The following is a 14,467-nucleotide window of genomic DNA, read 5'->3' on the forward strand; positions in this document are numbered from 1 at the left end:
CAGTATTATAGTAGTTATATCCCTGTACATAGAGGGCAGTATTATAGTAGTTATATTCTTGTACATAGGGGCAGTATTATAGTAGTTATATTCTTGTACATAGGGGGCAGTATTATAGTAGTTATATTCCTGTACATAGGGGGCAGTATTATAGTAGTTATATTCCTGTACATAGGGGGCAGTATTATAGTAGTTATACTCTTGTACATAGGGGGCAGTGTTATAGTAGTTATATTCTTGTACATAGGGGGCAGTATTATAGTAGTTATATTCCTGTACATAGGGGGCAGTATTATAGTAGTTATATTCTTGTACATAGGGGGCAGTATTATAGTAGTTATATTCCTGTACATAGGGGGCAGTATTATAGTAGTTATATTCCTGTACATAGGGGCAGTATTATAGTAGTTATATTCTTGTACATAGGGGGCAGTATTATAGTAGTTATATTCCTGTACATAGGGGGCAGTATTATAGTAGTTATATCCCTGTACATAGGGGGCAGTATTATAGTAGTTATATTCCTGTACATAGGGGGCAGTATTATAGTAGTTATATTCTTGTACATAGGGGGCAGTATTATAGTAGTTATATTCCTGTACATAGGGGGCAGTATTATAGTAGTTATATTCCTGTACATAGGGGGCAGTATTATAGTAGTTATATTCCTGTACATAGGGAGCAGTATTATAGTAGTTATATTCCTGTACATAGGGGTCAGTATTATAGTAGTTATATTCCTGTACATAGGGGGCAGTATTATAGTAGTTATATTCCTGTACATAGGGGGCAGTATTATAGTAGTTATATTCCTGTATATAAGGGGCAGTATTATAGTAGTTATATTCCTGTACATAGGAGGCAGTATTATAGTAGTAATATTCTTGTAGATAGGGGGCAGTTTTATAGTAGTTATATTCTTGTACATATGGGCAGTATTATAGTAGTTATATTCCTGTACATAGGGGACAGTATTATAGTAGTTATATTCTTGTACATAGGGGGCAGTATTATAGTAGTTATATTCCTGTATATAAGGGGCAGTATTATAGTACCTACTAGTTTTGTTTATACTTTTTAATGAAGCCTCAGTGTAGAGTCCTTGCTCCTGTGATGATTAGTTTGTGCCTGTGATGCAGGAGATGACAGAGTTCTTCCTTTTGCTTTGCAATGTGAATATTGTGGTTACCGGCAGGGGAAGGACAATATGTAATGTACAATGATTTATACTCCTACAGCGAGGAACGTCAATTAAACTAATGGGGTGTGACCTTGCAGAAGACGGATGTGGCCGGTGAGTGATTTGTGAGGACTCAGAACATGAATTGGCCGGAGTCTGATTTTACCAACTGTCTTTGATTTTCAATTTTGATTCTTGACAGGCTTAAATAAGATTAACAGGGGAACGAGGGGAGGAGATGGAGGTGGAGGAGTCACTTAAATCTATCTCTAAATACAGCTGTGACTAAAACTAATCTTACCCCCCCCCCCCCCCTTTCATGTCACACTCACACCGGGGTCACAGAAGACAAGGTTTGATGAACTCCGTGCAAGGGTCAAAGTCTCTATAGATGTAATTATTTGTGATTACTGTATAGTGTCTGTTGTAAAAAAAAAAAAAAAGACCGATCTCTGTACCAAAAAGTGAGTGCAGCTCTGGGGTATAATACAGGATGTAACTCAGGATCAGTACAGGATAAGTAATGTCATGTATGTACACAGTGACTGCACCAGCAGCAGAATAGTGAGTGCAGCTCTGGAGTATAATACAGGATGTAACTCAGGATCAGTACAGGATAAGTAATGTCATGTATGTACACAGTGACTGCACCAGCAGCAGAACAGTGAGTGCAGCTCTGGGGTATAATACAGGATGTAACTCAGGATCAGTACAGGATAAGTAATGTCATGTATGTACACAGTGACTGCACCAGCAGCAGAATAGTGAGTGCAGCTCTGGAGTATAATACAGGATGTAACTCAGGACCAGTACAGGATAAGTAATGTCATGTATGTACACAGTGACTGCACCAGCAGCAGAATAGTGAGTGCAGCTCTGGGGTATAATACAGGATGTAACTCAGGATCAGTACAGGATAAGTAATGTCATGTATGTACACAGTGACTGCACCAGCAGCAGAATAGTGAGTGCAGCTCTGGAGTATAATACAGGATGTAACTCAGGATCAGTACAGGATAAGTAATGCCATGTATGTACACAGTGACTGCACCAGCAGCAGAATAGTGAGTGCAGCTCTGGGGTATAATACAGGATGTAACTCAGGATCAGTACAGGATAAGTAATGTCATGTATGTACACAGTGACTGCACCAGCAGCAGAATAGTGAGTGCAGCTCTGGAGTATAATACAGGATGTAACTCAGGATCAGTACAGGATAAGTAATGTCATGTATGTACACAGTGACTGCACCAGCAGCAGAATAGTGAGTGCAGCTCTGGAGTGTAATACAGGATGTAACTCAGGATCAGTACAGGATAAGTAATGTCATGTATGTGCACAGTGACTGCACCAGCAGCAGAATAGTGAGTGCAGCCCTGGAGTATAATACATGATGTAACTCAGGGTCAGTACAGGATAAGTAATGTCATGTATGTACATAGTGACTGCACCAGCAGCAGAATAGTGAGTGCAGCTCTGGAGTATAATACAGGATGTAACTCAGGATCAGTACAGGATAAGTAATGTCATGTATGTACATAGTGACTGCACCAACAGCAGAATAGTGAGTGCAGCTCTGGAGTATAATACAGGATGTAACTCAGGATCAGTACAGGATAAATAATGTCATGTATGTACATAGTGACTGCACCAGCAGCAGAATAGTGAGTGCGGCTCTGGAGTATAATACAGGATGTAACTCAGGGTCAGTACAGGATAAGTAATGTCATGTATGTACATAGTGACTGCACCAGCAGCAGAATAGTGAGTGCAGCTCTGGAGTATAATACAGGATGTAACTCAGGATCAGTACAGGATAAGTCATGTCATGTATGTACACAGTGACTGCACCAGCAGCAGAATAGTGAGTGCAGCTCTGGGGTACAATACAGGATGTAACTCAGGATCAGTACAGGATAAGTAATGTCATGTATGTACACAGTGACTGCACCAGCAGCAGAATAGTGAGTGCAGCTCTGGAGTGTAATACAGGATGTAACTCAGGATCAGTACAGGATAAGTAATGTCATGTATGTACACAGTGACTGCACCAGCAGCAGAATAGTGAGTGCAGCTCTGGGGTACAATACAGGATGTAACTCAGGATCAGTACAGGATAAGTAATGTCATGTATGTACACAGTGACTGCACCAGCAGCAGAATAGTGAGTGCAGCTCTGGAGTGTAATACAGGATGTAACTCGGGATCAGTACAGGATAAGTAATGTCATGTATGTACACAGTGACTGCACCAGCAGCAGAATAGTGAGTGCAGCTCTGGTGTATAATACAGGATGTAACTCAGGATCAGTACAGGATAAGTAATGTCATGTATGTACAGTGACTGCACCAGCAGCAGAATAGTGAGTGCAGCTCTGGGGTATATAATACAGGATGTAACTCAGGATCAGTACAGGATAAGTAATGTCATGTATGTACACAGTGACTGCACCAGCAGCAGAATAGTGAGTGCAGCTCTGGAGTGTAATACAGGATGTAACTCAGGATCAGTACAGGATAAGTAATGTCATGTATGTACACAGTGACTGCACCTGCAGCAGAATAGTGTGTGCAGCTCTGGTGTATAATACAGGATGTAACTCAGGATCAGTACAGGATAAGTAATGTCATGTATGTACAGTGACTGCACCAGCAGCAGAATAGTGAGTGCAGCTCTGGGGTATATAATACAGGATGTAACTCAGGGTCAGTACAGGATAAGTAATGTCATGTATGTACACAGTGACTGCACCAGCAGCAGAATAGTGAGTGCAGCTCTGGAGTATAATACAGGATGTAACTCAGGATCAGTACAGGATAAGTAATGTCATGTATGTACATAGTGACTGCACCAGCAGCAGAATAGTGAGTGCGGCTCTGGAGTATAATACAGGATGTAACTCAGGGTCAGTACAGGATAAGTAATGTCATGTATGTACATAGTGACTGCACCAGCAGCAGAATAGTGAGTGCAGCTCTGGAGTATAATACAGGATGTAACTCAGGATCAGTACAGGATAAGTAATGTCATGTATGTACATAGTGACTGCACCAGCAGCAGAATAGTGAGTGCAGCTCTGGGGTATAATACAGGATGTAACTCAGGATCAGTACAGGATAAGTAATGTCATGTATGTACACAGTGACTGCACCAGCAGCAGAAAAGTGAGTGCAGCTCTGGGGTACAATACAGGATGTAACTCAGGATCAGTACAGGATAAGTAATGTCATGTATGTACACAGTGACTGCACCAGCAGCAGAATAGTGAGTGCAGCTCTGGAGTGTAATACAGGATGTAACTCAGGATCAGTACAGGATAAGTAATGTCATGTATGTACACAGTGACTGCACCAGCAGCAGAATAGTGAGTGCAGCTCTGGGGTACAATACAGGATGTAACTCAGGATCAGTACAGGATAAGTAATGTCATGTATGTACACAGTGACTGCACCAGCAGCAGAATAGTGAGTGCAGCTCTGGAGTGTAATACAGGATGTAACTCAGGATCAGTACAGGATAAGTAATGTCATGTATGTACACAGTGACTGCACCAGCAGCAGAATAGTGAGTGCAGCTCTGGGGTACAATACAGGATGTAACTCAGGATCAGTACAGGATAAGTAATGTCATGTATGTACACAGTGACTGCACCAGCAGCAGAATAGTGAGTGCAGCTCTGGAGTGTAATACAGGATGTAACTCGGGATCAGTACAGGATAAGTAATGTCATGTATGTACACAGTGACTGCACCAGCAGCAGAATAGTGAGTGCAGCTCTGGTGTATAATACAGGATGTAACTCAGGATCAGTACAGGATAAGTAATGTCATGTATGTACAGTGACTGCACCAGCAGCAGAATAGTGAGTGCAGCTCTGGGGTATATAATACAGGATGTAACTCAGGATCAGTACAGGATAAGTAATGTCATGTATGTACACAGTGACTGCACCAGCAGCAGAATAGTGAGTGCAGCTCTGGAGTGTAATACAGGATGTAACTCAGGATCAGTACAGGATAAGTAATGTCATGTATGTACACAGTGACTGCACCAGCAGCAGAATAGTGAGTGCAGCTCTGGAGTGTAATACAGGATGTAACTCAGGATCAGTACAGGATAAGTAATGTCATGTATGTACACAGTGACTGCACCAGCAGCAGAATAGTGAGTGCAGCTCTGGGGTACAATACAGGATGTAACTCAGGATCAGTACAGGATAAGTAATGTCATGTATGTACACAGTGACTGCACCAGCAGCAGAATAGTGAGTGCAGCTCTGGAGTGTAATACAGGATGTAACTCGGGATCAGTACAGGATAAGTAATGTCATGTATGTACACAGTGACTGCACCAGCAGCAGAATAGTGAGTGCAGCTCTGGTGTATAATACAGGATGTAACTCAGGATCAGTACAGGATAAGTAATGTCATGTATGTACAGTGACTGCACCAGCAGCAGAATAGTGAGTGCAGCTCTGGGGTATATAATACAGGATGTAACTCAGGATCAGTACAGGATAAGTAATGTCATGTATGTACACAGTGACTGCACCAGCAGCAGAATAGTGAGTGCAGCTCCGGAGTATAATACAGGATGTAACTCAGGATCAGTACAGGATAAGTAATGTCATGTATGTACAGTGACTGCACCAGCAGCAGAATAGTGAGTGCAGCTCTGGGGTATATAATACAGGATGTAACTCAGGATCAGTACAGGATAAGTAATGTCATGTATGTACACAGTGACTGCACCAGCAGCAGAATAGTGAGTGCAGCTCTGGAGTGTAATACAGGATGTAACTCAGGATCAGTACAGGATAAGTAATGTCATGTATGTACACAGTGACTGCACCTGCAGCAGAATAGTGTGTGCAGCTCTGGTGTATAATACAGGATGTAACTCAGGATCAGTACAGGATAAGTAATGTCATGTATGTACAGTGACTGCACCAGCAGCAGAATAGTGAGTGCAGCTCTGGGGTATATAATACAGGATGTAACTCAGGGTCAGTACAGGATAAGTAATGTCATGTATGTACACAGTGACTGCACCAGCAGCAGAATAGTGAGTGCAGCTCTGGAGTATAATACAGGATGTAACTCAGGATCAGTACAGGATAAGTAATGTCATGTATGTACACAGTGACTGCACCAGCAGCAGAATAGTGAGTGCAGCTCTGGAGTGTAATACAGGATGTAACTTAGGATCAGTACAGGATAAGTAATGTCATGTATGTACACAGTGACTGCACCAGCAGCAGAATAGTGAGTGCAGCTCTGGGGTACAATACAGGATGTAACTCAGGATCAGTACAGGATAAGTAATGTCATGTATGTACAGTGACTGCACCAGCAGCAGAATAGTGAGTGCAGCTCTGGGGTATATAATACAGGATGTAACTCAGGATCAGTACAGGATAAGTAATGTCATGTATGTACACAGTGACTGCACCAGCAGCAGAATAGTGAGTGCAGCTCTGGGGTATAATACAGGATGTAACTCAGGATCAGTACAGGATAAGTAATGTCATGTATGTACACAGTGACTGCACCAGCAGCAGAATAGTGAGTGCAGCTCTGGAGTGTAATACAGGATGTAACTTAGGATCAGTACAGGATAAGTAATGTCATGTATGTACACAGTGACTGCACCAGCAGCAGAATAGTGTGTGCAGCTCTGGTGTATAATACAGGATGTAACTCAGGATCAGTACAGGATAAGTAATGTCATGTATGTACAGTGACTGCACCAGCAGCAGAATAGTGAGTGCAGCTCTGGGGTATATAATACAGGATGTAACTCAGGATCAGTACAGGATAAGTAATGTCATGTATGTACACAGTGACTGCACCAGCAGCAGAATAGTGAGTGCAGCTCTGGGGTATAATACAGGATGTAACTCAGGATCAGTACAGGATAAGTAATGTCATGTATGTACACAGTGACTGCACCAGCAGCAGAATAGTGAGTGCAGCTCTGGAGTGTAATACAGGATGTAACTTAGGATCAGTACAGGATAAGTAATGTCATGTATGTACACAGTGACTGCACCAGCAGCAGAATAGTGAGTGCAGCTCTGGGGTACAATACAGGATGTAACTCAGGATCAGTACAGGATAAGTAATGTCATGTATGTACACAGTGACTGCACCAGCAGCAGAATAGTGAGTGCAGCTCTGGAGTGTAATACAGGATGTAACTCAGGATCAGTACAGGATAAGTAATGTCATGTATGTACACAGTGACTGCACCAGCAGCAGAATAGTGAGTGCAGCTCTGGAGTGTAATACAGGATGTAACTCAGGATCAGTACAGGATAAGTAATGTCATGTATGTACACAGTGACTGCACCAGCAGCAGAATAGTGAGTGCAGCTCTGGTGTATAATACAGGATGTAACTCAGGATCAGTACAGGATAAGTAATGTCATGTATGTACACAGTGACTGCACCAGCAGCAGAATAGTGAGTGCAGCTCTGGGGTATATAATACAGGATGTAACTCAGGATCAGTACAGGATAAGTAATGTCATGTATGTACACAGTGACTGCACCAGCAGCAGAATAGTGAGTGCAGCTCTGGAGTGTAATACAGGATGTAACTCAGGATCAGTACAGGATAAGTAATGTCATGTATGTACACAGTGACTGCACCTGCAGCAGAATAGTGAGTGCAGCTCTGGTGTATAATACAGGATGTAACTCAGGATCAGTACAGGATAAGTAATGTCATGTATGTACAGTGACTGCACCAGCAGCAGAATAGTGAGTGCAGCTCTGGGGTATATAATACAGGATGTAACTCAGGATCAGTACAGGATAAGTAATGTCATGTATGTACACAGTGACTGCACCAGCAGCAGAATAGTGAGTGCAGCTCTGGAATATAATACAGGATGTAACTCAGGGTCAGTACAGGATAAGTAATGTCATGTATGTACATAGTGACTGCACCAGCAGCAGAATAGTGAGTGCAGCTCTGGAGTATAATACAGGATGTAACTCAGGATCAGTACAGGATAAGTAATGTCATGTATGTACACAGTGACTGCACCAGCAGCAGAATAGTGAGTGCAGCTCTGGAGTATAATACAGGATGTAACTCAGGATCAGTACAGGATAAGTAATGTCATGTATGTACAGTGACTGCACCAGCAGCAGAATAGTGAGTGCAGCTCTGGGGTATAATACAGGATGTAACTCAGGATCAGTACAGGATAAGTAATGTCATGTATGTACAGTGACTGCACCAGCAGCAGAATAGTGAGTGCAGCTCTGGGGTATAATACAGGATGTAACTCAGGATCAGTACAGGATAAGTAATGTCATGTATGTACACAGTGACTGCACCAGCAGCAGAATAGTGAGTGCAGCTCTGGTTTATAATACAGGATGTAACTCAGGATCAGTACAGGATAAGTAATGTCATGTATGTACACAGTGACTGCACCAGCAGCAGAATAGTGAGTGCAGCTCTGGGGTATAATACAGGATGTAACTCAGGATCAGTACAGGATAAGTAATGTCATGTATGTACATAGTGACTGCACCAGCAGCAGAATAGTGAGTGCAGCTCTGGAGTATAATACAGGATGTAACTCAGGATCAGTACAGGATAAGTAATGTCATGTATGTACACAGTGACTGCACCAGCAGCAGAATAGTGAGTGCAGCTCTGGGGTATAATACAGGATGTAACTCAGGATCAGTACAGGATAAGTAATGTCATGTATGTACACAGTGACTGCACCAGCAGCAGAATAGTGAGTGCAGCTCTGGGGTATAATACAGGATGTAACTCAGGATCAGTACAGGATAAGTAATGTCATGTATGTACAGTGACTGCACCAGCAGCAGAATAGTGAGTGCAGCTCTGGAGTGTAATACAGGATGTAACTCAGGATCAGTACAGGATAAGTAATGTCATGTATGTACACAGTGACTGCACCAGCAGCAGAATAGTGAGTGCAGCTCTGGGGTATAATACAGGATGTAACTCAGGATCAGTACAGGATAAGTAATGTCATGTATGTACAGTGACTGCACCAGCAGCAGAATAGTGAGTGCAGCTCTGGGGTATAATACAGGATGTAACTCAGGATCAGTACAGGATAAGTAATGTCATGTATGTACACAGTGACTGCACCAGCAGCAGAATAGTGAGTGCAGCTCTGGTGTATAATACAGGATGTAACTCAGGATCAGTACAGGATAAGTAATGTCATGTATGTACACAGTGACTGCACCAGCAGCAGAATAGTGAGTGCAGCTCTGGGGTACAATACAGGATGTAACTCAGGATCAGTACAGGATAAGTAATGTCATGTATGTACAGTGACTGCACCAGCAGCAGAATAGTGAGTGCAGCTCTGGGGTATAATCCAGGATGTAACTCAGGATCAGTACAGGATAAGTAATGTCATGTATGTACACAGTGACTGCACCAGCAGCAGAATAGTGAGTGCAGCTCTGAATAAGAGCATAATCACTCTCTCTCCTCACACTGAATTACCAGCTTATAATTAAAGAGCACAAGAAAGAGGATGAGATATAAAACTTACTATTTTCTCCAGCAGCCTCTGATATGCCTGTGTCTATCACTTTGGTTCTTATCACTTCTCCCCCTTCCCTCTCCATAGATTAGTGTGTAACCTGTGCCCTCTGTGAGCTGAAGTATATTTTGCACCAGCTAAAGAAATTGCAGCGTCAGTGGGGAATCATGAGCGGATCCTAATAAGTAGAGAGAAGAAAAACAATGTTAAAACAGACTCCAAGTAAGAGCCATAATCATAAACAGACTCCCATCCCCTTCTATATCCAGGTGTATGTCTCCTTATACGTGTGCGGCACCTCCACCCCCTGGATCCGGATTCTGGAGCGATGGGAGATGTCATGGACCATCACTGCGCTCAAGGGGCAATTATAGGGGGGTAAATAGTATATGATGTGTCCAGGTCACATGACATTATCTTGTACACCACCATGAAGAGCACCAAGGGTTAACCTCCGCTGGCAAATAATCTTCCTATGAGCATATCCAAAGCGGCGGACGCTCGAAGCTGAGAGCAGAACTTTCTGCTGAACCAACAACATGGAAAGCTGGAACTTCACAGCAGCCACTTATGAAATCCAAATCGATCTCTTCTTTATTGGAATGTTACAAGAGAAAAATGGACAAGTAGCAGACAGAATAATCAGCCCCCCACCCCCATCCTCCTGCCGCTGCTCCCCCCCAGCCTCTTCCCTGCTCCGAGAATATTGTCTGCCAAGGTCAGCCGTTCCTCTGCCAGGGATAGGAGGAAGCCATGGGACCCCCATACCAAGCCGCCCCCATTACTGGACTGTCGGGACATGAACTGCTCTGGGCTTGGGAACAGCTTGTACTAATGTGACTGCTTGGTTAAATAGTAGCCATGCTGGGGGGCACTCAGCTTTCCTGGACACAGATAGGAACAAGTAACAACCCTCTGTGATGCCCTGATGAGCCAAAGGGTGAAAACACACGTGGCGTTTTTAGGCCGTTTTTAGTTAGTGATTTTTAAGTGATGGTAAAAAACGCGTGCGTTTTTGAGCAGTTTGAATTAAGATAATTGATCAAACCTGTCAAAAACGCATGCGTTTCTAAAAAAAAAGCATGCGTTTTTTACGATCTGAAAACGCACTAACTAAAAACGGCCCAAAAACACCACGTGTGTCTTCACCCAAAAATATCAAGCCTGTGCTGTGTGAAGGTAGAAGTATCTGAAAGAGAGAGCAGGGAATCATGGAAGTCTCCAGGGTGGACACAGTAGTCCAGAGGGGAAAGGGAGTGCGGAGGGGTCCGGAAGCGTAGAGGGGTGCGGAAGCGTGGAGGGGTGCACAGAGGGGTGCGGAAGCGTGGAGGGGTGCTCAGAGGGGTGCGGAAGCGTGGAGGGGTGCACAGAGGGGTGCGGAAGCGTGGAGGGGTGCACAGAGGGGTGCGGAAGCGTGGAGGGGTGCACAGAGGGGTGCGGAAGCGTGGAGGGGTGCACAGAGGGGTGCGGAAGCGTGGAGGGGTGCACAGAGGGGTGCGGAAGCGTGGAGGGGTGCACAGAGGGGTGCGGAAGCGTGGTGGGGTGCACAGAGGGGTGCGGAAGCGTGGAGGGGTGCACAGAGGGGTGCGGAAGCGTGGAGGGGTGCACAGAGGGGTGCGGAAGCGTGGAGGGGTGCACAGAGGGGTGCGGAAGCGTGGAGGGGTGCACAGAGGGGTGCGGAAGCGTGGTGGGGTGCACAGAGGGGTGCGGAAGCGTGGAGGGGTGCACAGAGGGGTGCGGAAGCGTGGAGGGGTGTACAGAGGGGTGCGGAAGCGTGGAGGGGTGCACAGAGGGGTGCGGAAGCGTGGAGGGGTGCACAGAGGGGTGCGGAAGCGTGGAGGGGTGTACAGAGGGGTGCGGAAGCGTGGAGGGGTGCACAGAGGGGTGCGGAAGCGTGGAGGGGTGCACAGAGGGGTGCGGAAGCGTGGTGGGGTGCACAGAGGGGTGCGGAAGCGTGGTGGGGTGCACAGAGGGGTGCGGAAGCGTGGTGGGGTGCACAGAGGGGTGCGGAAGCGTGGAGGGGTGCACAGAGGGGTCGGAAGCGTGGAGGGGTGCACAGAGGGGTGCGGAAGCGTGGAGGGGTGCACAGAGGGGTCTGGAAGCGTGGAGGGGTGCACAGAGGGGTCGGAAGCGTGGAGGGGTGCACAGAGGGGTGCGGAAGCGTGGAGGGGTACACAGAGGGGTGCGGAAGCGTGGAGGGGTGCACAGAGGGGTCCGGAAGCGTGGAGGGGTGTGGAAGCGTGGAGGGGTGCACAGAGGGGTGCGGAAGCGTGGAGGGGTGCAGAAGCGTGGAGGGGTGCACAGAGGGGTGCGGAAGCGTGGAGGGGTACACAGAGGGGTGCGGAAGCGTGGAGGGGTGCACAGAGGGGTCCGGAAGCGTGGAGGGGTGTGGAAGCGTGGAGGGGTGCACAGAGGGGTGCGGAAGCGTGGAGGAGTGCAGAAGCGTGGAGGGGTGCACAGAGGGGTCGGAAGCGTGGAGGGGTGCACAGAGGGGTGCGGAAGCGTGGAGGGGTACACAGAGGGGTGCGGAAGCGTGGAGGGGTGCACAGAGGGGTCCGGAAGCGTGGAGGGGTGTGTGGAAGCGTGGAGGAGTGCACAGAGGGGTGCGGAAGCGTGGAGGGGTACACAGAGGGGTGCGGAAGCGTGGAGGGGTGCACAGAGGGGTCCGGAAGCGTGGAGGGGTGTGTGGAAGCGTGGAGGAGTGCACAGAGGGGTGCGGAAGCGTGGAGGGGTGCAGAAGCGTGGAGGGGTGCACAGAGGGGTGCGGAAGCGTGGAGGGGTACACAGAGGGGTGCGGAAGCGTGGAGGGGTGCACAGAGGGGTCCGGAAGCGTGGAGGGGTGTGGAAGCGTGGAGGGGTGCACAGAGGGGTGCGGAAGCGTGGAGGGGTGCAGAAGCGTGGAGGGGTGCACAGAGGGGTGCGGAAGCGTGGAGGGGTGCACAGAGGGGTGCGGAAGCGTGGAGGGGTGCACAGAGGGGTGCGGAAGCGTGTAGGGGTGCGGAAGCGTGGAGGGGTGCACAGAGGGGTGCGGAAGCGTGGAGGGGTGCACAGAGGGGTCCGGAAGGGCGGGTGGGGGCTTTCTGGAGGAGTCTTGAAGGGTGGGTGGAGGGTGCAAGGAGGGGTCTGGAAGGGTGGTGGAGTGCTTGTGGATGAGTTTGGAGTATGGTGTTTGTTTTTGGTGCACTTTGTTCATGCTGCAGAATTGTGGCGCACGACAGTAATAAATGTGGCACAAATTCCGACTAAACAGTAACAGCCACTTCAGGTGCACATTGTTCTGTCTTGTCGGAGACAAAACTGGCGCAGACACTTTATAGATACATGTACAAGCAGTTTCCATGTTCTTTTCAGTGCAAAGTCAGACAGAAAACTGTTGCAGACATGTTAATTAATGTGTCCGAATGTCTCATCCGTCCAGGGATTGTGTGTGATACTGCAGTTCTATTCACATTAATGGGGTTTGGATGATAACAGCCACGGTCCCCACGAAAGGTGGGGCACTGTTTTTGGAAAACAAAGTTGTCATGTGTTGTAAATCCTGGACATCCCCTTTAACACAGCGCACTGTATAACTACACCACACACTACTTACCTGTGTCCTTACATCACTTACACTGGGCGCCCCCTCATAGGCAGCGGCCGATGTATCTGTACACATTGTACAGAATCAATAGGAGAGAAGAGGAATCTGCAGCAGCCGATACACACTGCGCCAAAATCATACGGGACACAGTGAGGAGAGCCCTCATCCTGCGCACAATACAGGACCACTGCCACAGCCTCTGCTTCCTGTCAGTGAATGTTCAGACCTGAGACTTCTCACAGGTGAGGCTCTGTTACAATTGTGTCGAGTCTAGACATTGGCTGATACCCTGCAACAATCTATTTAGAAAAGAGGAATGAACGTCACTCATGGACTGGAAATATCTGAAACAAACCCTCAGCTGTGAGAAGTATTAGGCTATGTTCCCACGAGCCTGGAGCTGACGGCCTGTGTGCGAGTCATTCAGCAGCACAGAGTATTTCAGAAATGTGACTCTTCTATACACGTCTTTAAGTGCCAATCATCATTAGGATTCTGGGCACACAGATGCTTGCCCTGCACTGATACATTGTAACAAACTACCAAAATAACAAAAGAGGGTGAATGCCTGGAAAGGGTACAATGTAACAGACCCTCAGCTCTCAGTCTCCAGGTGTCAGTGATAGCACTACTGAGAGGCACAGTTACCTGCCCTTATATGTCATATTGTGTACAACATGGTAGGTTAGTCGTTCAGTGCCCTGGAAAAGCTGGGTAACAACCATGGAGGTGGAATAACCATTATCTCACACAGCTTCCAGTGGCAGATCTATTCAGGGTTATGGGAAAGCTGTGTGAATGCTGTAAGATAGTGATAACAGGTTGACGTCTCTTTGTCAGCACAAGCACAGCGCTCTCGCCACACTACAACACCCGGCGTGCCCTGCGCGCCCCTGACGTCATCACTCGGCGACGGTGCCCTAGCAGCGGCTGTGCAGGATGATGGCGGACCCGCTGAACGTCGGTGTGAACCTGGAGGCTTTCTCCCAGGCCATACACTCCATCCAGGCCCTGCGCTCCAGCGTCACCCGCGTCTTTGACTGCCTGAAGGATGGCATGAAGAACAAGGAGAGCCAGGAGGCCCGGGAGAGGTCCTTCATCAGCGACTTCCAGGACAACCTGCACTCCGTCAACCGGGACCTCAAGTACGGAC

The 14,467-nt window shown here is 47.0% G+C and overlaps 1 protein-coding gene across 1 annotated transcript in view; it reads left to right on the plus strand.

Moving 5' to 3' along the window:
* Positions 1–14,170: 14,170 nt before the first annotated feature.
* Positions 14,171–14,467, plus strand: part of MED27 (mediator complex subunit 27) — a 145,226-nt gene continuing 144,929 nt past the window's right edge. The window contains exon 1 of the mRNA XM_072125580.1: positions 14,171–14,459. Within this exon, the coding sequence (XP_071981681.1) occupies positions 14,254–14,459 (206 nt within the window). The 5' untranslated portion in view covers positions 14,171–14,253. The remainder of the gene's footprint in view (positions 14,460–14,467) is intronic.

The sequence above is a fragment of the Engystomops pustulosus genome, chromosome 9, assembly GCF_040894005.1.
Source record: "Engystomops pustulosus chromosome 9, aEngPut4.maternal, whole genome shotgun sequence".
In the NCBI taxonomy this organism is placed as follows: Eukaryota; Metazoa; Chordata; class Amphibia; order Anura; family Leptodactylidae; genus Engystomops; species Engystomops pustulosus.